The sequence below is a fragment of the Bos indicus genome, chromosome 5 (genome assembly GCF_029378745.1).
Source record: "Bos indicus isolate NIAB-ARS_2022 breed Sahiwal x Tharparkar chromosome 5, NIAB-ARS_B.indTharparkar_mat_pri_1.0, whole genome shotgun sequence".
Taxonomy (NCBI): domain Eukaryota; kingdom Metazoa; phylum Chordata; class Mammalia; order Artiodactyla; family Bovidae; genus Bos; species Bos indicus.
Window position 1 is genome coordinate 22765115 of NC_091764.1, and position 25831 is coordinate 22790945.

At 37.1% G+C, this 25831-nt stretch overlaps 1 protein-coding gene across 5 annotated transcripts in view; it reads right to left on the reverse strand.

Moving 5' to 3' along the window:
• EEA1 (early endosome antigen 1) overlaps window positions 1-25831 on the reverse strand; it is a 206501-nt gene that overhangs the window by 32186 nt on the left and 148484 nt on the right. For 4 of the 5 annotated variants that reach the window (XM_070788562.1, XM_070788563.1, XM_070788561.1 and 1 more), the window contains 6 exons: window positions 23053-23391; window positions 16471-16620; window positions 15049-15168; window positions 5073-5276; window positions 2175-2375; window positions 1019-1132 (listed from right to left, as the gene is read on the reverse strand). In XM_070788562.1, coding sequence (XP_070644663.1) covers window positions 1019-1132; window positions 2175-2375; window positions 5073-5276; window positions 15049-15168; window positions 16471-16620; window positions 23053-23391 — 1128 coding nt within the window. Of the gene's footprint in view, window positions 1-1018; window positions 1133-2174; window positions 2376-5067; window positions 5277-15048; window positions 15169-16470; window positions 16621-23052; window positions 23392-25831 lie in introns of all 5 variants that reach the window. The other variant, XM_070788560.1, reaches the window with a different exon arrangement.

Sequence of the window (25831 nt, forward strand, 5' to 3'; positions counted from 1 at the left end):
TATAAAACAAAGAGACCTGTATGTGTACACATACACACACACATATTTTTTCTTCAATGTTTACAGAAGTCTGGAAGGATATATACCAAACTTAAAAGCAAAATTTCCATATAAGGAGAAAAATGGATTGCAGTTAAAGGTAAATATAGAGAAAGGTTTTATTAACTTGATATATACTACTATATTATTAATAAAACTTTTTGGATCAACAACCAGTATTGCTTCTCAAGTAAAAAGTAATTTTAAAATTCCTACCTGGTCAAAGGTAAGAAAAATCTACCAGCATTTTAACCTTGGATTCTGAAGTACGAAGCTTTTTTCTATCAGAAGTGTTGAGAATAACAACTCTGGTATTCTTTCTAGCCCCACTTTTACTCCTACCCCCAGGAAAAGAGTAGTAACTCTTATAATTGAAATGGAAGACACGCTGCTCTTTTCCTGCCAAGAGGTAAGTATACCTGGGTTACCACCTGACTGTCCACTTAAAACAGGTATGGAAGTCTGTCTCTCCTTCCCAGTCATTGCCACTTAATAGGATGAAGAAACAATTCAAAAATTAGGAGTTAACATTTCATCACACCAAGGTCTCTATTATGGGAGAAAAACAGTATTAAGCAGCTCAACCACAACTGCACAAGGTGAGCTTTATCAAGAACATAAATAACACACTTCTCTTTTTTGGCTGCGCCTCACAGTTTGCAGGATGATTAGCTCCCCAACCAGGGACTGAACCCGGGCCAGGGACTGAACCCGGGCCACCAAGGTTATCCACCAAGGTTAAGCGAAAGCACCAAGTCTTAACCAAAGACTGCCAGGGAAGTCCCAAAGATTATATTTTATCTCCATCTGTCTAACTCCTGTATATTCCACTCACTAGTTCGGAACTCAAGGAGAAATTAAGGAGAATAAGCAAGTCAATCACAATATTATATCAAAGTATCATTTTCACATATTTTTCCAGTTAATTTATCTACCAAAACATTAGGTTATGACAGGAAACTGCATCAAGTTCTCCTACCTGCTGTTTATCTTGTAATGCATTTTGGGCTGTGTCCAGATGATTCTGAAGATCTGCTCTCTGAGCAGTTTTTGCTGCTTCTGCTGATAGCAATAATTCAGTTTTGGCTTTAACCTGTAACGAAATTTACAACTCATTTAATTTGTATTTAATTCTTGGTGTCTGCATGATGAGTGTAAAATACTTTTCTCATTAATTTTAAAAATTAAATCTTTCAGCAGAAAACAAAAATTTAGACATTAAAAAATAAGTATGTGATAATCCCCCAAACAGGAATGAATAGGAGAGAATACTCCTAATAATGTTCTAATAAATGATAAAAAAAGTCCCTGTAGAACACCAAAACACTCCTTTCTCTCTTAAATTGGACATCCACATATTGAATTATCTGTAACTCATCTAATAAATTTTAAAAAGAAAGGTGTATCCTCTTTTTTCCAAATTCTTATACTTATTTTATTATTTCTGGTTTTAATGGAATTATTCTCCTAAAATAAAGAAAATTAAAGCTTAGAAATGTTTCTAAAACTTTCTCTACTGTAGTATAGAATAAAAAAACAATAATGAGAATGGAGAAAGAAATATATCTTAATTTCCACCCTGTGACTGACTCACTGAGCAAGGCTTCCATATTGCCCTCTGAAGGAAAACATATTAAAATACATACTTGTACTATATAAAGTTATTTTTTGGCTGCACATGCAGCTTGAGGGATTTTAGTTTCCCAACCAGGGACTGAATGTGGGCCTCAATGGTGAAAACACCAAGTCCTGACCACTGGACCACCAGGGAATCCCCTAAAGTTTTGGGTGTGTGTTTGTTTTTATTAAATCAAACATTTAAAGTAAAATTTAAAAATCAAATTCAAAATAAACATCTGTAACAGAAATATAATGGTATAATAACAAACTACTTTGAACTTCAAAAACAGTAGTAACGGCCTCATGGAAAAAGAGAAAAGTGCAAAACTCTGGTAGGGAGAAAGGCAAACAGGAAAGCTCAACAAACTGTCCACATACAACTTTAATTCCTATTTCTATTTTTTCAATTAATAAGTAAGGCAGGGGGTAGAGAAGAAGAGAGAAAAATTATTTAAATGTGATAACTTAAAACTAGTGTTTTATTCATACAAACAAGTTGCACAATGCAATATTACCTGTATATCAAGCTGGGAAACCTTCTCCTTGCTTTCATTTAACTGACTATTTAATTCATTGATGCTGGATTCTAGGGAAAGGACACGGTCTTGTGCAGCTCTAAGATGTGCCTTCTGCTCCTGCACCTGGTCATGCAAATTCTCCTGGGCTTGTTTATGGCTTTCTGACTGATTCTTCAGCTTCTCTGTTAGCTGAGTTACCTATCATATAAGCAAGGCTCTAATTATGAAGGTCACAAATGATATAACAAGAATGAAGAAGAAACCCAAATGTAAGCACCATAAGAATGTTAAAATACTCTAGGATAGATTATCTCAACTTTTTTTTTCCAAGAAAAATTATTCACATTTTTCCAAAAATAAGTAAATATAACCTCTCAGAATCATAACAACATCACATTCAGAGATTCTTACCATTTTTAAAACCAACTCTACTGAACTATAATTTAAATACAAGTTATGCAATTCAATTATACAGTTTGAGGGGAGTTAATCAATATGTACATTCATTTAACCATCACCACAAACAAGCAAGAAAACCTTATGATTACCTCCAAAAGCTTCTTCATGCACTCAATACCCTCCACTCATCTCTGGCCCCAGACAATCACTGAGCTGACTATTAAGAGTTCTTTATATATTCTGGATGTTCCTCAATTGTCAGATATATGTCCTACACCTGTTTTCTCCCAGTCTGTGTCTTAGCTTTTATTTTTGTAATGGTGTCTTTTGAAGAGCATGTTTTTAATTTAGGTGAAATCCAACTCATCTGATGTTTCTTTGGGGTACTCTGGTTGGAATTCATGAGTTTCTTGAATCTGTGCTTTCATATTTTTAATCAACTTTACAATTTTTCAGTCATTATTTCTATGAACATTTTTCTTTGACACAAATTACACACACACACACACACACACACACATATGTATACACCATTCACACAAACATACATATATCCTAGACTACATGTTATCCTACAGGTCACTAAGGCGCTCTTCATCTTTTACCCCAGTCTTTTGTCTCTCTGGGCTTCAATGTGGACAGTTTCAATTACCTTGTCTTAATGGTCACTGATATTGTTTTTTCCACTTAATATATTCATTCAGTGAAATTTTCATTTTAGGTATTATTTTAACCTCTAAAAGTTTTATTTTTTTGTTTCCACTTCTATTTTCATTATTATATTTTTCTCTTTATATCCATATATTTTAAAGCTGTGTTAAAGTACTTATCTGATGACTCTATCCTCTCCTATTTCAGGTTTTATTTCCATTGAATCACTTTTCTCTTACTTATAGCTCATATGTTTTCCACTTTGTGTTATCCATTAATTTTTTTTTATATTTGTTATGACAAGTCTGAAATTTGTCTTCTTTCAAAGAATATTGAATTTTGCTCCAGTAGGCAATTAATATACTTGTGGTTCAGCTGCATCCTTTTGAGGCTCATTCCCATGCTTATATACACTAGCTTTTACTCTAGGGCTAATTTGGTTTTAATTCTAAGGTGTGACATTACTGGGGTTTCTACTGAATGCCCCCAAGTGTCTTTCTTCTCTGACTGGTGAAGACCTGAATGTTTCCAAGCTCTCTGAGTTCTGATCATTTTTAAGTTGCAGCTCCTAACAACTGTTCACTGTCCGGCCTCATGGAATCTCTCCTTAAGAGTGTAAAGCTTAGCATTCAGCTAAAGGTTCAAGCAAATCCCTACACAGATTTCTGGACCTGTATCTCACATTGTTGCCTCCTCTCTGACATCCTGTCTGCACATCTGAGTTCCATCTCCCTGAATTCCAATCTCTCGTGCTTTAGTTCAGTGAGACCACTGTGCTTTCCTTGGATTTTCTCACCCTGCACCAGTCTGAGAACTGTCTCCAGGTCAAAAGTTGGAATGGTCAAAAGGCTCACTTCACTTGCTTCTCTTCTCTCAGGGATGAAAACCCTGTGCATTTGCTGTACAATGTCTGAAAACTAGTTTTACACAGTTTTTTCCACTTTTCCAGTTGTTTATAGTGGGAAGACTAAAGAGGTATCAGTTATTCCAACATGGCCAGAAGCAGAAGTACATAGATTTACTTCTATTTATTCTTTCTTCAAAATTGTGTACATTTTTCTGATCATGTTTGTATAATAAGCAATGTTAATTTGTATGCAACTTTAACTAAAAACTAGTATAAACTGGTAACTAAGGCTAACTTTGAAACCTGGAGGAAAAAACTTGTGTTATATTCTAATACTCAAATTAGAAAACTGAAATGACTTATTGTTTAATACTTTCTCATTTAGATAATTACAATTCCCTTATTGGACAATTCTTTCCAAAAAGTGCTTATTACAGTCTGAAAATGTATTAAGCTAAATTTTATAAGCTCCATTTAAACTAACATACAGATGTTAGAATAAGGCAACTAGTTACCAAAATTATTATTAGCTATGTATTCCAAAAACATACATCATTAAAAGATAGGTAACCACTAAGCCTAGATATTAACCAATACACAGTAACAACTAACACTTGATTAGTAGTTCAGTTTATATTGTTACTCACTTTTTTCCAAAACATCACAAAATGCCATGAGATAACGTATCATTAATAACTTTTCAATATGAGCTAACTATACTTTTCAAAGGAGCCAACAAAGTGAAATGATTTGCTCATGGTCACACAGGTAATAAATTACATCCTGGGACATTAACTGAGAATTCTGTCATCAAATCATGCTAACTTACTTTCACTACAATAGCAACCCACCTCTGAGGTAAATGAAGTATTTGTCAGAAATACAAAATATATTTAAAAGTACTAAAAATAATAGAAGAATTATTTAGATAGAACACTTAGTAAGATTTAGAGAGATAAAAGTAAATTTTAGAAACAGAATACACTTCACAAGCTTACTTGTTCCTGTAATGTATGGTTTTTTTCTTGTAATTGGTTAAGAACAGCAGTCTCTCCCTCACCAGCCTGAATTTTTGCATAAAGATCTTCTCTCTCCTTTTCTAGTAAAGAAATATTTTCTTTGCTCTTCTGTAATAAGGCTTCAAGGTTCTGGATCTTTTGGTCCTTATCACCAATTTGACGTAGTACTTGTTCCAAATCATTCTGTAAAGAATTAAAAACTACTGCCTTAAGGATAGAGAATTTAAAAGTTATTCCTCAAACAAAATGACTGATGATAAATTTTAAGACTCAAACTCTCAGTGTTACATTTTTTTTTATTAATCATTACATTTTAACATGGCAAACTTATATAACTAGAACTACATATTTAACAATAAAACCTACATTACTGATAATAAACTAGAATTTAATAACCAATAAAAACCTTCTTACTACACATTCTTACTCTAACACTCTGGCTTCACCATCTACTACAATGTTTGTTTAATCCATTTTGAGACACATGGGACTCCTCATTATTCCTAATCACACCAGGCACACTTTCACCTTGGAATCTTTGCACTAATCATCTCTTCTACCTGGCACACTTCCCCAAAAGTCAAATGGCTCACTCCCTCTTCTTCAAATGTTTGCTCAAATGCCACCTTCTCAATCATACCTACTATGATCATTACATTTTAAATTACAGCCTTTTCCAATACTCCCTCTGGAGAAGGAAATGGCAACCCACTCCAGTATTCTTGCCTGGAGAATCTCATGGGCAGAGGAGCCTGGCGGGTTATAGACCATGGGGTTACAAGAGTCAGACATGACTTAGTGACTAAATCAACCAACCAACCAACCAATACTCCCCTACTACTACTAAGTCACTTCAGTCTGACTCTGTGCGACCCCATAGACGGCAGCCCACCAGGCTCCCCCGTCCCTGGGATTCTCCAGACAAGAACACTGGAGTGGGTTGCCATTTCCTTCTCCAGTGCATGAAAGTGAAAAGTGAAAGTGAAGTCGCTCAGTTATATCCGACTCTTAGCGACCCCATGGACTGCACCCTACCAGGCTCCTCCATCCATGGGAGTTTCCAGGCAAGAGTAGTGGAGTGGGGGCCATTGCCTTCTCCATACACCCTCTAGTAAATAGCTTTTCTTTCCATAGCACTTATCTTCTAACACACTAAATAATTCACTTATTTTTCATGTTTATCTGCCTCTCTCTACCTTGTCACAAGAATGTAGGCTGCAAGAAAGTGAAGATTTTTGTCTGTTTTATTCATCAATGTATCCAAGACACACATATTCTAAGACATTTATTGAGTGAACAGAAAAATAAGTGATTGAATTTTAACACATATACACTCATGAAGGCTCATTTCAGCAGCCCAGTTGGACTCTTCTATAGCTCCATTACGGGATCCTCTTTTTCACTTTACCAAGGCCTCCATGTTTTACCTGCAGTAGCCCACCACCCCCAGAACAACACTCATTCATGTTGAGAGCTATCCGAGTCACAGCCTCTGCCCTAATCATTCTAAGAGAGCCAAATGAGAGCCAGAGAGCCTCTACTCAGAAAAGGCCCTAACGAACCCTTATGCAAACTTCACAGCAGCCCACACTACCTTGCTGAGACAGAGCCAGCAGCCAGCTGGTACCCTCAACAATGTGTGCCAACAAGGTGAGATCAGTCACTTTCAAACATGCTTCTCATCCTCGAAGTTTCAATCACAAAACAATGAAAAGCAACCTCATCTCTCTGCTCTCATCCTCTGTTCCTGCCACTAAGACCCCTCTCTGCACAATCCACCAATCTTCTGGAACCACAGCTCCAGGCCTAAGCTTTCCCAGAACTATCACTCTATTCCAAGCTGAAACTTGGTTCTCCCTGTACAGGTGCCAATTCCCTATCAGCCCTCTCTCATATGTAAGGACTGTTCTACTGGGCAAGCAGAAGAGGTTGACTTTTTCCAGATTTTTTTTTCTCACCGCCATTAATCTCTCCCTCAAATAAAAATTTTAAGCTGCTCTGGGAATTATGTATTCATTTTCTATGTCTATGTTGTGTTGCCATCATCTATGAATCCCTACCTCATTCACTGAAGACTTGAGACCTGATTTAGTCTTTTTCTCAATCCCAGTTTCTGCCAATTTCCTGGGAAATACAAAATACATAGAGAATTAAGAATACAGCTTCAACATTCACAGCATCTTAATTCCTGGACCTTTACTCATTCCACTCAATCACCCACGTGCAGGATCTTCTAAATCACCTGAAATTGTTCTAGATAAAAATATGTCAACTCTCCTACTCTGTGAACACAACTTCCTAACTGTCTTCCAATTTCATGACCTCACTTTTGCTCTTCAAAGAGACATTAACCTCAATTTTCTTCTAGCTTATTTAGTATATACCTAGCTTTTCTTCCTGAACCTCACATACGGATATGAACTACCTTAACTATTCTTTCATCTACATTCTCCATTTCCTTCTACCCACAAATTGCCAAAACAGCCACCCCAAAAAAGCCCAATTCTTAGATCAGTGTTGCAATCTGCTTTCTTCATGCCTACATTTCTAAGTAGTATTAGAGCAAAATCACAAAGCTACATAGATTGATGCCACCACAGATTTCTAGACTCCAACCTCTACTACATACTCAGAATCATTTCTTCACTCCTGTCACTGAGTGGAATTTTCGACCTCAGATATACCCCTGAACATCAACTTAAAAGTTTAATCTTTAATAATCTCAGCCTACCTGAAGTTCAACTATTACCATTCCAACTTTATCCAAGGAGGGGAGGGGTTATCTTCAGGAATGCTCTACCATGATTTTTCTTCACCTTACCTATAAAATTACATATATAATATAATGTAACATAATAATATATAATGCCAAAACGTGGTCCAGCGGGGGATGGAAAACCACTACAGTATTCTTGCCATGATAACCCCATGAACTGTATAAAAAAGCAAAAAGATATGACACCAAAAGATGAGTCCCCCTGGTCAGAAGGTGTCCAATATGCTCCTGGGGAAGAGCAGAAGACAACTACTAATAGCTCCAGGAAAAAATGAGGCAGCTGGGCCAAAGCAGAAATGACGCTCAGCTGTGGGGCTGTCTGGTGATGAAAGTAAAATGTGTTTTACAGTATTGCATAGGAAACTGGAATGTTAGGTCCACGAATCAAGGTAAATTGGATGTGGACAAGGAGATGGGGAGATGGCAATAGAGTAAACATCACCATCTTAGGAGTAAGTGATCTAAAATGGATGGGAATGGGCAAATTTAATTCAGATGACCATTATTATCTACTACTGTGGGCAAGAATCCCATAGAAGAAATGGAGTAGTGTAGAGGTCCATTAATAGACTGGAACTTGGCGGATCAAAGTCGATGATGAAAGAAAAATATAGAGAGAGAAAGACACCAGTATTCCCTGGGTTACGTGGAACTCCAATAAAGCCCTACAACAGGGCTCGTACGGCTCACGAAGGCACAGGGGCGCCCTCTTAGGAGGTCTTAAAAGCCCAGGCAGGAAAGTGAGTTCAACAGGCTTCCATGCTCCAGAGAACTAGCCAGAGAGAGAGAAAGACAGAAACGGAGACCCAGGTTCTGGTGGAACAAGGGTGCTTTAATCATGTCTGTGTGAGTATATACAAAGTTCTACAAGGACTCAAAAAAATAAAGAACAAAAACCAGACGTATATCAACTGTCACCAAGGTAACAACAAGGAACAACGATGGTCATAAGGCCAGAAAACAATCCATATCTTGAGTAAGAGGGTCGTGACTAAACAGTTTTTCCTTAGGGTAACAGGTTACTGAAGGAAATCCACGCATGCGTTCCGTCCCATGACCTCAGTCCTGGGAACAGCGTGCCACTCCACTCGTTCCTGTCTACCAGGAACTGATAAGGAACAGAGGGTTCATGAGAAACAGAAAACAACATACAGGAATCCTAAACATAAATGTTCCCTGACAGGGCAGCCCTCATAATCAACAAGAGTCTGAAATGCAGTACTTGGATGCAAACTCAAAAACGACAGAATGATCTCAGTTCATTTCCAAGGCAAATAATTCAACATCACAGTAATCCAGGTCTATGCCCCAACCACTGATGCCAAAGAAGCTGATCAGGTCTATGAAGACCTACAAGACATCCTAGAACTACCACCAAAAGATGATGTCCTATTCATCACAGGGGATTAGAATGCAAAAGTAGAAGTCAAGAGATACCTGGAGGAACAGGCAAGTTTGGCTTGGAGTACAAAATGAAGCAGGGCAAAGGCTAACAGAATTCTGCCAAGAGAATGTACTGGTGATAGCAAATACCCTTTTTCAACAACACAAGAGATGAAGTCTACGCATGGACATCACCAGATGGTCAATACTGAAATCAGACTGATTACATTCTTTGCCGCTGAAGATGAAGAAGCTCTATATAGTCAGCAAAAATAAGACCTGGAGCTGACTGTGTCTCAGATCATGAACTTCTTCTAGCAAAATTCAGTCTTAAACTAAAGAAAGCAGAGAAAACTACTAGGCACTAGGTCAGTCAGGGAAATCATCCCAAAGAAAAAGAAATGCAAGAAGTAAAGTGGTAGTCTGAGGAAGCTTTACAAACAGCTGAGGAAAGAAGTGAAGTGAAAAGCAAGTGAGAAAGGGAAAAGTATATCCAAATGAATGCAGAGTTCCCGAGAAAAGCAAGGAGAGACAAGGTGCCCTTCTTCAGTAAACAATGCTAAGAAATAGAGGCAAACAACAGAAGGCCGAAGACTACAGGTCTCTTCAAGAAAACTGGAGATATCAAGGGGACATTTCATGCAAAGATGGGCACAATAAAGGACAGAAACGGTAAAAACCTAATAGAAGCAGAAGAGATCAAGAAGAGATGGCAAGAATACACAGAAGAACTGTACAAAGAAGATTTAATGACCTGGATAACCAAGATGGTGTAAGAACTCACCTAGAGCCTCAAATGTAAAGTCAAACGGGCCTTGGAAAGCACTGCTGCCAATAAAGCTAGTGGAGGTGATGGAATTTCAGCAGGGCCATTTAAAATCCTAAAAGATTTGGATTGGGATTTGGGAGAATGGCATTGGAACATGTATAATATCATATATGAAAGAGTCACAAGTCCAGATTCGATGCACGATACTGGATGCTTGGGGCTGGTGCACTGGGACTATCCAGAGGGATGGTATGGGGAGGAAGGAGGGAGGAGGGTTCAGGATGGGGAACACATGTATACCTGTGGTGGATTCATTTTGATATATGGCAAAACCAATACAATATTGTAAAGTTAAAAAATAAAATTAAAAAAAAAAGTTAAAAAAAAAAAGTAATTAATTAAAAAAAAATAAAATCCTAAAAGATGATATTATTAAAATGCTGCACTCAATATGTCAGCAAATTTGGAAAACCCAGCAGTGGCCACAGGAATGGAAAAGGTCAATCTTCATCCCGATTCTCAAGTAGGGCAGTACTAAAAATGTTAAAAATACCAGACAATTGTGCTCACTTCCCATGCTAGTAAAATTATGCTCAAAATCCTTCAAGCTAGGCTTCAGCAGTATGTAAACCAAGAACTTCCACATGTACAAGCTGGGTTCAGAAAAGGCAGAGGAACCAGAGATCAAACTGCCAACATTCGCTGGATCATAGAGAAAGCAAAGGAATTAAAAAAAAAAAAAAAAAATCTATTTCTGTTTCACTGACTATGTTATAAAGCCTGTGACTGTGTGGATTATAACAAACTGTGGAAAACTCTTAAAGGGATGGGAATACCAGACCATCTTGCCTGTCTCCTGAGAAACCTGTATGTGGGTCAAGAAGCAAAAGGGGAAAAGGTGGAAGCAGTGACAGATTTCTTCTTGTTGGGCTCTAAAATTACTAAAGAGGCTGACTGCAGCCATGAAATTAGAAGACAACTGCTTCTTGGAAGGAAAGCTATGACAAACCTAGACAGCATATTAAAAAGCAAAGACATTAGTTTGCCAACAAAGGTCTGTATAGTCAGGGCTACCGTCTTTCCAGTAGTCATGTATGGATCTGAGAGTTAGACCATAAAGAAGACAGAGCGCCAAAGAATTGATGTTTTCGAACTATGGTGCTGGAAACACTCTTGAGAGGCCCTTAGACTCCAAGGAGATCAAACCAGTCAATCCTAAAGGAAGTCAAACCCTGAATACTATTTAGAAAGACTGATGCTGAAGCTCCAATACTTTGGCCACCTGATGTGAACAGCCGACTCACTGGAAAAGACTACTGCTGGTAGAAGGAGAAAAGGGCGACAGAGGATGGTTGGATGGCATCACCGATTCAATGGACATGAACCTGGGCAGACTCTGGAAGATGACGAGGGACAGGGAGGCCTGGCATGCTGAAGTCCAATGGGTCGCAAAGAGTCAGACACAACTTGGCGACTGAACAACAACATAAATAAAACAGAAAACCAACAAGAACCTACTTATAGCACAGGCAACTATACTCAACATTTTGTAATAATCTATAAAGGAAAAGACCCTGATAAACAATATGTGTACATATATATAAACTATATGTAAAATCTATTATATGTTATAGATTTTATATATATGTATCTGTGTGTATATATACAGTGAGAGGGAGAGAGAAGGAGAGTACTGAATCACTTTGCTGTACATGTGAAACTAACACTAAGTCAATTATACTCAATAAATAAATGAATAAAACACACACACACACACACATACGGGCTTTCCAGATAGCTCAGCAGGTAAAGAATCCACCTGCAATGCAGAAGACCCCAGTTCCATTCCTGGGTTGGGAAGATCCCCTGGAGGGCATGGCAATCCACTCCAGTATTCTTGCCTGGAGAATCCTCCATGGACAGAGGAGCCTGGTGGGCTACAGTCCATGGGGTTACAAAGAGTTGGACATAACTGAGTAACCAAGCACAGCACATATACATACATACACACACACACACACACACACACACACACATATACACACCTTTCCTCAGTCTTCCAAAGATATCCTTCAGAGGCTATGTTTGAATGTACCACCACCCATTGTTATCAGTGACATCACAGTTTATGAATACCTTATTCCTTCAGTCACCTTCCATTCTCCAGTATACTCAATTATCCCCACTCTACTAGTCCCTTTGTTTTAGATTGTCAAGGCTGTATATTGTCACCCTGCTTATTTAACTTATATACAGAGTACATCATGAGAAACGCTGGATTGGAAGAAACACAAGCTGGAATCCAGATTGCCGGGAGAAATATCAATAACCTCTGATATGCAGATGACACCACCCTTATGGCAGAAAGAGAAGAGGAACTCAAAAGCCTCTTGATGAAAGTGAAAGAGGAGAGGGAAAAAGTTGGCTTAAACCTCGACATTCAGAAAACGAAGATCATGGCATCCAGTCCCATCACTTCATGGGAAATAGATGGGGAAACAGTGGAAACAGTGTCAGGCTTTATTTTTTGGGGCTCCAAAATCACTGCAGATGGTGACTGCAGCCATGAAATTAAAAGACGCTTACTCCTTGGAAGGAAAGTTATGACTAACCTAGATAGCATATTCAAAAGCAGAGACATTACTTTGCCAACAAAGGTCCGGCTAGTCAAGGCTATGGTTTTTCCTGTGGTCAGGTATGGATGTGAGAGTTGGACTGTGAAAAAAGCTGAGCACCAAAGAATTGATGCTTTTGAACTGTGGTGTTGGAGAAGACTCTTGAGAGTCCCTTGGACTGCAAGGAGATCTAACCAGTCCATTCTGAAGGAGATCAGCCCTGGGTGTTCTTTGGAAGGAATGAAGCTAAAGCTGAAACTCCAATACTTTGGCCACCTCATGCGAAGAGTGGACTCGTTGGAAAAGACTCTGATGCTGGGAGAGATTGGGGGCAGGAGGAAAAGGGGATGACAGAGGATGAGATGGCTGGATGGCATCACTGACTCGATGGACACGAGTCTGAGTGAACTCCAGGAGTTGGTGATGGACAGGGACGCCTGGCGTGCTGCAATTCATGGGGTCAAAGAGTCAGACATGACTGAGCGACTGAACTGAACTGAATAAACATATTCAAGTATCTCTGGTTTTTAAGGAAGAAACATTTCCTAGATGAAGTTCCACTCCTGTTTCTGCCCAGTCTTTATGTAATTCACATGTGAATTTCATTCCTTCTCTTTACAAATTCCTCTTTATCAGTGTCACCAATGACCTCATGTTGCCAAATCCAAAGGATTCCCAGCCTTCATCTTGTTTGACCTCCCTCCTGCCAATCAGTCAAGCCAAAATCCCTAGAATCATCTTTGGTTTCTGTCAGTGCCCCATATCTGTCAGTGCCCCATATCAATCTATCAGTAAATCTGTCAGCCTTACCTTTAAAAGTATATCTAGAATCTGACTAATTTTCACTACTTACACTATTTACACTCTGTTCCAAGCCACACCATTTCTTAATTTTTAAAGTAGTCTCTTAGCTCATTTATTTGTTCCACTCATGTGTCCCTATCATCTACTCTCAATACAGTAGTCAAAGTAATCCTGTGAAATTATAAGTATCATCATGCTATTCCACTGCTCAGAACCCCCCAATGATTTCTCATCTCACTCATAATAAAATCCTTACAATTACTAATGAACTCGACATGTTCTGATCCTTTGTGATCTCTACAACTGTGCCCCCTTTCTCTCTCTCATCACTCACACCACTCTACTCACTGGCTTCTTGATGTTCCTAAGACCTGCTCCTCCTAGGGCCTTTTAAAGTATTGACACTCTTCTCTCAGATATCCACATGGCTCACACCCTCCCTTCCTTTAGATCTTTCATCTTTCAGAGAAGCCTTCCCTAGCAACCCTATCTAACCATGCAGTCCACCTCCAGCTCCCCAGATATTTCCTACTCCACATCCCTTTTTTCCATACCACTTACCCTTATCTCCATACCACATCTAACACACTATATATTTTGCCTATTTACCTTGGTTACTGTTTGTCTTCCTGACTAAGCTCCACAAGAACAGACATTTTTGTCTGTTTTCTCTGCCGCCATATGCACAAAATCACTTCCATGGCTAAGAGGAGACATGAATATATATTTGTTGACTGAATGAATGAAAGAACAAATAAATGAATATAATATTTGGGTCTCTATCCACCTGACTCCTTGCCACTATCCAAAGACAGACAAGAAAGACAGGCATATTACCTCCTGCCTGCTTTCAGCTCCAGCATTAGCTAGCGTATCATTAGATTGCCATTTCCCAGAAAGCGGCACTGTGTCTGACTCAGCACTCTGATTTTAGTGCTTACCACAGTGCCTGACACACAGTGCTCCATAATGTTCAAGGAATTAATGAAGACTACAGAACAAATCAATGTCAAATCCATTTCAAACACTTGGGTACCATCTTCCTCTCCCCATATCAACACAAAAATTTAACTTCTTTTAATATTTTGAGGTATACTATAGAATCTGTACAAATTTAACTCAATCACTTACATTCCTATAATTACAATTCTAATGTTCATATGACAGTGCTGAAACGGAAAGACATGGCCAATAAATAGTAAGTTCCATCACAGGAAATACAGAATGTTATATTTTACTGAGTTAAGTAAACTAAGAAATTTGTCATTTTTTAATTTTTCAGAGAAGTCATTTTTAATAAATAATGTATTATGCATAAATAATCTAAATATCTTAAACTTAGTATCAATTAATTTATTTTTAAAAAGAAATTTAATAAATTTTAATTTTATATGAATTTTAATAATATATTTATAGTAAATTTTTTATATTTAGAAAAATTTTTCAACATAGCAATCAAAGGAAAAGAATTTTCCAATTATCCAGATACTAAAAATCATCAAAACTCTATATAATCAAGTGCTTTGCATTATCCAGCTTCACCACAACAAAAGAATAATGACTTGGCTCATCTTTGTTTAAAAGGCTAAAAAGTCAAACACTGTTTACCTGAGCTTCTCGAAGTTTTGCTGTAGTGCTTTGTTGAAGAGCTTGTTGTTCTTGATGCTGTTGCTTTGTTTTATCTAACTGATGCTGCAATTCTGTGGAATTGGTTACTTTTTCCTTCAACTTAAAAAAAAAAATGTAGACTGTCAATTAACAATTTAAGGGCATAATGCTATCATATAAACATCTGGTATTACTTCAAATCTCACAATTCTCAAGTCTGAATAGAAAATTAAATTATAACTTTAAAAGCAGTATCTCATTATAGAATTTTAACTTCAAAATTTAAGAAATTGTTCCTTAAGAATAGATTCTCATCCTGAAAAGAATAAAATTCCTTCTCCAGGTTGGCATTTAGTTTATTATTATTTTCATATGCTAATATGATCAAGGAATTATATACAAATTTTTGTAACAATAATCTAAATAACAGTATCAGTATCTGTTTTACTTTTTTTCATAATCATAACTGTCACTTATTGGGAAACAACAGCAAAATCTACACATTAATATTTGGGTCTAGAAGAAAATCTTGTGCTGCAACTATAGATTTTAACTCTCAGTGTTTGTTCAATTCTAATAAAAGACACAGTTTAATGATACCTTTTACTTGAACCAAATAATAGTTACCATTTTTGGCAACCACAGATTAAAATTAGGATAGCTTATGCTTAATTTTTTATTATTATTATTTTTTTTACTTTACAATATTGTATTGGTTTTGCCATACATCAACATGCATCCGCCACGGGTGTACACGTGTTCCCCATCCTGAACCCCGCTCCCACCTCCCTCCCCATACCATCCCTCTTAATTTTTAAAGGAGAAAATCCTTAAGTACAAACTCAGTTTATATGCACCAACTATGTGTCAATAATGCTATCAGCAGCTGTTCATTTTTCAGTTTCATTAGGAAACGGTCTTTCCTGGGTAGAAAGACTCCTCTTGAGCAGGCTGACAGGGTCACCCCAAGGATTTAACCTGCCTGAAGCTGAAGAGTAGCCTTCTTTGTACATTTTTGTTGAAAACTTTAGGGAATACAATCAAAACAAAAATGACTTAATGTAGTTAATAATAGGATGTTTTCACTGGAGATGTTTTAACTTTATCAAACTTAAAAAAATTTCAATTAAAGCTCATGACCATAAACAGATTAAACAAAACAACATTTAAGATCCCTGGTGGCTCAGAGGGTAAAGCATCTGCCTGCAAAGCAGGAGACCTGGGTTTGATCCCTGGGTCAGGAAGATCCCCTGGAGTGGCAGCCCACTCCAGTACTCTTGCCTGGAAAATCCCACAGACAGAGAAGCCTGGTAGACTACAGTCCATGGGATCGCAAAAAGTCAGACAGGACTGAGCGAATTCACTCACTTCAAATCTATCAATAAAGGTACTAACATAAACTCATCTGAAACGTGAGCTTACCTCTTCCTCTAAACGAGAAAGTTTGAGTTGTAGATCAGCCACTTGTTGTTCTTTATCCATCAACTTTTCACTTGAAAGCTGTCTCTGTTCCTTCAGCCTTCCATGAGCTTCTCCTAGTTGGCGCTCTGTCTCCAGAAGTTTGCTATGTAACTTCAGAAAAGGAAAAAGAGTACATATATATGTATAAACACGTTGATCATCATTATTACTACCACCTACTTTCCAAACTATGTTTTATTTTTCCACCAATAGAAATATATTAATTTTCATGATACTTTAGAGGAACCTAATCACATAAATTATGATGACTCACATAAAACTATAATCATATCACAAGTTTCAGGTTTTTACACTTTTAAAACCATATACACACACACAGTGAACCTAAGGCTCTTATTTAAAGGTAACTCTTGCAATCACTTAAGGAGCTTCAAACAAACCTTAAAATTAAGACACTTAAGACACACTCAGACCTATTCCACTAGTATTTTAAAAATCCAACATGATTCTTGTTGCTTTTCCATAGTCATGAACCACCACAATCGACTTCTTACATTTGGGTACTGAATAGAGCACACGGTATTCTCAAGTCCTCAAACTGGCACACAATCTCTAAATAAAACAGAGGAATGAACATTTATTAAAATATTAGGTGATTTCATTAACTTTAAAATTGCCACCTAGCTAAAACTAAAGAAGAAACTTGTCTGGGGGATAAGAGCTGTCACTTTCTGGAATTCCTTATTTTCTCTAATTTTACCAGAAAGAACAGCTGGTTTCTCTTGGGGGATTGGTTGGTGGGGTAGGTCCAGTTTAAAAAAAAAAAAAAGGTTTGTATTAATTTTAGAAGAATTACCGCACAAATGCTAGGAGTGCAGAACAAGAAAGAGTAGCATGAAGATAAGAAAGCAAGACATTTGGCAAGGCTTACACTGTAAGAGTACACCCCAATTTCATAACCCATCAAGTCAAATTTCAGCATGTGCCTCAGCAAAGCTGAAGATTAATAACAAGCATTCTATACAATTGTTTCCAATCAAACCTATTCATGTTATATCTGAAAATATTAAGAATCTATAGCCTTTATGTCAAATATACATTTATATGCTTTATACTTTCATATTTCTCCATAAAAAATTCATACCTGGCAAAGAAAAAATAAAGTTCTATCAGAAAAGTGGACACCCACTATTTTCCTATGCTATGAAACAACATGTGGCTGTCAAAACATATTCTATACTCAATAAAGAAAACTAAAGTTTCAGGTCCACCCAGGGATGCCAAAAAAAGAGAAAACTGAAGTGAATTTCTAAAGTAAAACATACATTCCATTCCTCTTTTAGTTATAAAACAGGAATCAGTAACAGTTAGTCATTTATATCCTTAGGCTGACATTTTCTTTTTCCTCTGCCTCTTCTTAAAATGCAGTGAATTAACACTGTAATAACTACCCAAACCCTCTCCTTCTCACTGCAAGAGGTAGATCCAACCCCCTTAAGTGATCTCTTACGTGTGATCTTTCCCCTACGTTAAGTTTCTAACTTGCTGGGTAAGAATTTTCCATGTCATTATTAACACAGAGATAATAAGACTTCTCCCCTAAAATTTAGCTTTGGTACATTTGAGCTAAAGCCCAGAAATCTATGTTTCCCAACAAAAGAATTAGAGAATATTGAGTTTCAGGAAAGTTCAGGAGTCATTTGCCAAAAAGCAACACTTTAAAAATCAGCGGTTTTCAATCTCAACTACACAGTACAATAACAGGGAAAACCAATACCCGGGCCTATGCCAGAGATTATCACTTAACTGAGCCAAGGGTGAGGCTCTGATAATTTCTTAAATTTCCCCAGGTGATTTTGATGTGCAGAGTGAAGCGCCAAATTAAAGATAACTGTTGCTCTCAAGTGAAGATTTACTAAAGTGGTAAAAAAAAAAAAAAAGAGATACTGTATATTATAATTAACTGTCATTCATTGCTTTACAATCTCTGATAGATCCCTGATCTTTAATAAAGAAATGAGTCACAAATCAAAGCTGCACAAGAGCGGAAGCAGGCCCAAATCCCTTAACCAATAATGCCTATATCATTTTAGAGTGAATATGTTACAGAAAAGAAGAATAAGTTTAGAGTAAAAATAATACATGTTGGAATCATTAATAGAATGGTCTATCCTAAAAGTTACATTTTATGTATATGTTCTCTAAGAAATTCAGTTTTGTAAACTCATATACATAATTCTTTACTCATTATGCTTGTAAAGTTTGTCAAGTGCCAGGCCTTATTCTAAAAGGTTCACAAATATTAACTAACTTAATCCTTATAATAATCCTGTGAAGACAATTCTAATTCTTATTCTTATTTGACAGATGAGCAAACTAAGGTACAATAAATAACTTGCCCAAGCTCACACAGTTTGTAGACCACAGAACTAGAACTCAGAGAGCCGGTTCTTAAACCCACACTCATAAACCACTATGCTATTTGAGATGGCATATTCGATTAAAGGTGAAGTTGGATATATGGGTGGGGAAGTGGGAGACACAAACTGCTGGGTGTCACACAGGCTTAGGGTATTTCTCAGTAACTGTTAATGAAAAGGAACCTTTAAAAATTGTATACAAAATTTTTTATATTAAAAAAGTGAACTTATTATGTCCAATCTTTTAATTATGTAACATTATCTGCACTACTACTGGCTATTTTAAAAGTGCTCAAGATACAAATATAAAGAATATGGGGTTCTTTGTTTGTAAGTCCTTTGTTGACAACTGCCAGCTATCTATTTTTGTCAGCACTGAAAGGGGAGCTGAGGATGCAGAGAAGAGCAAAACAGAGCCAGTTCATCCCTACACTCTTTTAAGACAGTGAAAGAAGGCTTAAAGTGAGGTTCATTCCTATTCTTCCAAAAAATATTTACTAAAAACTCTAAGTATAGAGATAGATGGAGTATAGAATAAAACAAATTTCTCAAATTAAGGAGCTTACTGTACAAAGGGAATGGTATATGATATGCAAGTAAACAAAAAGCTATACAATAAAAAAAACTACACAATAAAAAGTATTATTAAGAAGCAGCTTGCTGAAATAAAGGGTCCAGAATAAATGGAAAACCTCTGAGCCACCAGGGAAGCCCTAAATGGAAAACAATCGATTTAAATAGAGAGGTCCTGTATGCATGCACGCTCAGTCTGACTCTTCGCGACCCCATGGACTGCAGTCTGCCAGGCTCCTCTCTCCATGGGATTTCCCAAGAAAGAATACTGGGGAGGGTTGCCATTGCCTTCTCTATGGGACGTTCCCAATCCGAGAATTGAACCTGCATTTTCTGCATCTCCTACATTGGCAGGTGGCTTCTTTACCACTGCACTACCTGAGAAACCTTTTAGAAAGGTCCAGAAAGGCTTTACTGAAGAAATAATGCTTAAGCAAGTCTCGTGAAAAGCTGAAATAAAGAACACTCTAAGAAAAAAACATGGGCAAAGGACCTAAGGCAGGAAAGCTCTCTGTTGAAGTGCTGGTGTGCTTGAGGAACTAAAAGGAGACCAGCATGGCTTCACTTGGTAGAAGATGAGCCTGAAGACACAACGTGGACCACACTATACTCATATGCTTACAGGACCAAGAAGACGTCTGCATTCAAAATCTAACCAAAACCACTCGAGGTGGTTAAGAGAAATAAAGTTACACCCTTCATACTTTAAAACAATGTCTCTGGCTCCTGGGTGGAGAATGGACTATGGGCTTCCCTGGTAGCTCAGCTGGTAAAGAATCCACCTGAAATGCAGGAGACCCCAGTTAGATTCCTGAGTCAGGAAGATCTGCTGGAGAAGGGAACTCTAGTATTCTGGCCTGGAGAATTCCATGGACTGTATAGTCCATAGGGTCACGAACAGTTGGACATGACTGAGCAACTCACTTCCAGTTTTCACTTTTTCTGTATGGAGAATAGACAAAGAAGGTCCTCTGGAAGAAAGAAACTTATAAAAAGGCCAATACAGTAGACCAGGTGAACAATGGCAGCAGCTGAGATTAGGGTAGTAGCAGTATAGATGAAGAGAAGTAGACAGATTTGAGTCAGGCTTTGAACTTCCCTGGTGACTCAGATGGTAAAGCACCTGTCTACAATGAGGGAGACCTGGGTTTGATCCCTGGGTCAGAAAGATTCCCTGGAGAAGGAAATGGCAACCCACTCCAGTACTCTTGCCTAGAAAATCCCATGGATGGAGGTTGGTGCAGGGACTGTCCATGGGGTCGCAAAGAGTTGGGCATGACAGAACAACTTCACTTTCTTTCACTTCTTCCTTTTGAAGGCAAGGACTTCCCTGGTGGCTCAGATGGTAAAGAATCCACCTGCAATGAGGGAGACCTGAGTTCGATCCCTGGGTTAGGAAGATCCCCTTAAGAAGGGAATGACTACCCACTCCAGTATTCTGCCCTGGAGAATTCCATGGATTGTATAGTCCATGGGGTCACAAAGAATTGGACATGACTGAGCAACTTTCACTTTCACTTTGAACGCAGAATCCAGACAGCATACTGAAGGGAAGATAAATGGTATCACTTCAAGGTCTTCAGCATGACCTCTTTATTTTGTATAGAAATGTGACTAAACCAAATGGTTATGAATACAAAAATTCCTGTTGCCCCCTCCATTCACTGACAACCAAATGAAACTCAAATTCCTCAGCCTGCTATTCAAGACTCTACATAATACAGTCCTCAAAACAGTCCACTACTATTACATATACCATATCCTCAGAGCAAACGTCTGTCTGTCACTGGTTCTTATAATACACCCCTGCCTCTAGTCTGGGGCTTTCCAGGTGGTGCCAGTGGTAAAGAACTTGCCTGCCAATGCAGGAGATATAAAAGATGTGGGTTCAATCCCTGGGTGGAGAAGATCCCCTGGAGGAGGACATGGCAACCCACTCCAGTATTCTTGCCTGGAGAATCCCATGGACAGAGAGCCTGGCGGGCTATGGTCCATGGGGTCTCCCAGAGTCGAGCACAAACGGAGCAGCTGAGCGCACACACCTCTAGTTTATTTTTCTTCCTGGAAGACCATCCTGCCTTTAAACTGCTACTTGTCAAAACCTATCCAATATTCACAATTTCAAGCACCACCTCTTTCTCACAACAAGCTTTTCTTGACCATATTAACAGCTAAATAATTATACAATATGAAGTACTATAGGGGAAAGAAAGCAGGAGAAGAACTCTTCCTAATTCCCATTGTACATGGAACCATTTTAATTTTCACATTCACTGCAATAGGACAGTACTTGCCTTATACCTCAATGAGATTTACAAAATCATTTAAGGTAGGTCCTATTTCCTTTTCTGTCTTTGTATCTTCTAATAAACAAGGTATTGTATCTTTTAGAAACCATAAATGCCCAATCTGTATATTTGAACTGAAAGGCAAATATCTAAGTCATATTTAATTTATTCATTGATATCGCCAAGCCTATGTTTCCTTCTATTATGAATGCCTGCATTTATTCATTCACTTACTCATTAAACATCTGCTGATAAGCAATATGTCAGGTAGCTGGGATAAAAAATAAATAAAACATGGTCTTTGCAACCGAAGAGTTTAGAGTCCAGTGAAGATACCTGTTATGATAATATGCTAGACTATGACAAGTAAAGTAATTGAGATATGTAGATGCTTAAGCCATCTCTGCAGTGGGGTGGTGGTGAGAAGTGGCAATATGTAGAAAAAGATTTCTGAAAACATGACACGTGAAGTAGTATTTATCAAAGAGAAGAGAAACAGGAAGAGTATCTCAGGCTAAGAAGACAAGATTAATGCCACAGAAGCAAATATCACTGCCTTTTAAGTAAAAATAGTTGAAAATTTTCAAAAAAGTAGCTGAGGACTTTGCTACTGCTAAGTCACTTCAGTCGTGTCCAACTCTGTGCGACCCCATAGACGGCAGCCCATCAGGCTCCCCCGTCCCTGGGATTCTCCAGGCAAGAATACTGGAGTGGGTTGCCATTTCCTTCTCCAAATTTCCATTTGCCTACTAATTTTTAAAGCTACCTATAAGAAATAATTAGAATACAAAATTCATAAATTAATAGCAAAGTCAAAACTTCCATTAAACTTCATCTGATAGACATTATTTATATAAAAAATAGTTAATAAAAGAATAGTTGTTAGAACTAATTTGCTTTCTTTTAAAATATCTAATTTTTATATTATTGGTTTAACAGTGAGTATATTTTGAAAATTAGTAACAAGAAAAAAAAGATAAAAATTTTTTAATTTTTAATTTTAAGATCAACAATATGAATTATTACAATTACATACCTGCTTAGTACCTACTATGTGACAGGTACCATCTTCAGCAATTTGTTTGTATAAGCCAATAAACAATGCATAACAATACTATATGATAGATACTATCATTTTAGGGGAAACTGAAATGAGATCTGACTCAATACAACAGGATGTAAAAATTGAGATAATTTTTTAAATGACAATTTTTAAGTGAACTATATTATGATCAAATAACTATCAAACACAAAAAGGAACCATAGGAGGAAGTACAGTAAATAAAAGTAAGAGCTCTTACTTGATTGATTTCACTTTGCAGTTGTAACCCATGCTGATCCTTTTCTTCTCTCTGTTGTTGTAGCTGTTTAAACTCTGCCTTAAGATGCTGGTACTTGGTCTCCACTTCTGATAATTCTTCTTTGAGCTTCTGAGTAGCTTCTCCCTTTTCACCTAGTTCAGCCTGTATTCTCTGCAGTGAGGTTTCAGATGCAGATAACCTTGACTGAAGCTGTTGACAATCCAGGTCTTTTTGATGAAGGCTTGCTTGTATATTCTTTTTACTCATACATTCTTCATTATGTTTCTCTTCTAACTGAGTATAGTCCAGTTCTTTCTTCTGTAACTTTTCAGTCAAGTTCTGAAATATCAATTTAACAATTTTTTTCCTTTCCTAACATTTTTAATTGTTCCAATTATTCAAACAATCTTTAGAGCAATATCATTCTCTACTAAACATTTTAGTCAATAGTATAATATAAAAACAGTGAAAATATTTTAAACAAGAAGAATTAAATTGTTATATACTGACTTATGGTCTTATTACTGGTCCACTTCACTAAGCTCTACTAATATTAATTTAAGGTTTACCAACAAAATTTTGACACAAAATGAAAACACTAAAATCTACTAACTAGATTCTTTAGGGTATGTAACATATTTATAATATCCCATTTGAGTTAAAAATTAAATCTATCCCTCTGCTATTAAAAATTATTTTAAATAACAGTATGGCAATTCTGATTTTTGACTTTGCAATTTCATAGCTGGTAAGAGCTTTAGCATAACAATACCATTTACTGCTCTAGTCTTAATTGTAGTGATCCCTCATTTTTTCTCTTCTTGATGAACACCATTCTCAAGATGCACAAGTTTAAGACTTACTCAAATTTCTTTCTAGGTGTGTAAAACAATGATCTAAAAAACATCACTTACCTACCTTATATTTTGTTATTTTACTCAATACTATCAAGTACAAAATACACCGTCAATCAAAGATCTGGGTCAGTCAGCCTAATCAAATGTCAAAGCCTAGTTAGTCAAAGTGGAGTTTTCAGAATTAATATTGAGTATTTTTAAGATATTTATTTACACATGAGGCATGGATCAGAATTCTGACTCAATTCTATAAGACAAACAGCCAGGGTAAGAAGCCACTATAAACGCCTGATAAGTCAGAGTCATTTGTGAACACTTATTATACTCACTTTTTATATGCAGTGTGCTAGAAAGGGATAATACAGAAATAGTAGAGGACAGGCAGAGCCTCTGGCCTTTAAAAACGCACATTTAAAAAAACATTTTCTAAGAAAGTTGAAACATAACGCACAAGCAAACACAGATTAGTTACAAAAGCTGCATTAAATTTCTTGAGTGCACAATTTTTAAAAAAAAATCAAGAGAGCAAAGTCAGGACAGTCACCTGAAAACAAAGTCTGAACTTGGTGACAAAAGGAGTTAAGTAATAAGTATTCATAACTCATGTACAAAAAGACAAAAAGGAACAGACAAAGAAGTTGCACAAGGGGACACAGCAATGCTTTTACGTCAAGGGGAGCAGTAAGCTTAGGCACCAGAGTGAGGAAGACAGCAGTCATGGTTCTTGAACACTTGTCTAAGAAAAAGTTCATTATGTAAATTATCAAATAGAAATACAGTATAGAAAACAGTGTCAGAAAGGTGATGAAAGTATATATAAGAAAAATAAGATGGGAGATAAAGTAAAAAGAGCACCCAGAGGTTATGGCAAAATTAGCAAAGAGATGTGTCTTGACCAACCAATAGAAACAAACAAACAAAAGAGTAAAACAAAAAGACTAGCAAAAGAATAATAATTTTGAATCAAACTGCTGGTTAGGAAAATTCTCTTTTTATAAGCATCTGTCTTACTCATTAGTAACTCCACATCTTTCTTAATTTTACACATTTTCTTTTAAGAAAATAATATTTATTTTCAAATCCATAAGCTAAATTAAGCCTATTCGTTGATCATTATGAACGTCTTACACTGTTTTAAAGAAAATTCTAAGTTACTAAATTTTATGAAAGTAACCATGCTCACAAATAATAAGAACTTAGAGAAGCTATAACTGTAACACATGCTACAAAAATTAAGGTAAGTAATGAGGTAGTGAGTCTTCTTCCTCATAGTCTTACTTAAAAAGTGATCAAGTAATCCTACCAGTTCTATACATAAATGACCCCTCAGACAGTTTCATTTTTTAAGAAGCAAAAATACTTAATCATTGTCTGTTTAAAATTCACTTATCCTAAAAAAGTAATCTTTCTGTTTAACTGCACAAAAAGATAATTAAACCTTATTTAAAAGAACCTAAACCAATGTCCTTTAAAAAGAACCCAATCCGCTCACATTATATATTTTTATATATAAATTAAAAAGAGCACCCAGAGGTTATGGACGTGAGAGTTGGACTATAAAGAAAGCTGAGCGCCAAAGAATTGATGCTTTTGAACTCTGGTGTTGGGTAAGACTCTAGAGAGTCCCTTGGACTGCAAGGAGATCCAAACAGTCCATCCTAAAGGAGATCAGTCCTGGGTGTTCAATGGAAGGACTGTTGTTGAAGCTGAAACTCCAATACTTTGATCACCTGATGCAAAGAGCTGACTCATTTGAAAGAGCTGACTCATTTGATGCTGGGAAAGATTGAGGGCAGGAGGAGAAGGGGACAGCAGAGGATGAGATGGTTAGATGGCATCACCAACTCAATGAACATGGGTTTGGGTGGACTCCGGGAGTTGGCGATGGACAGGGAGGCCTGGCGTGCTGTGATTCATGGGGT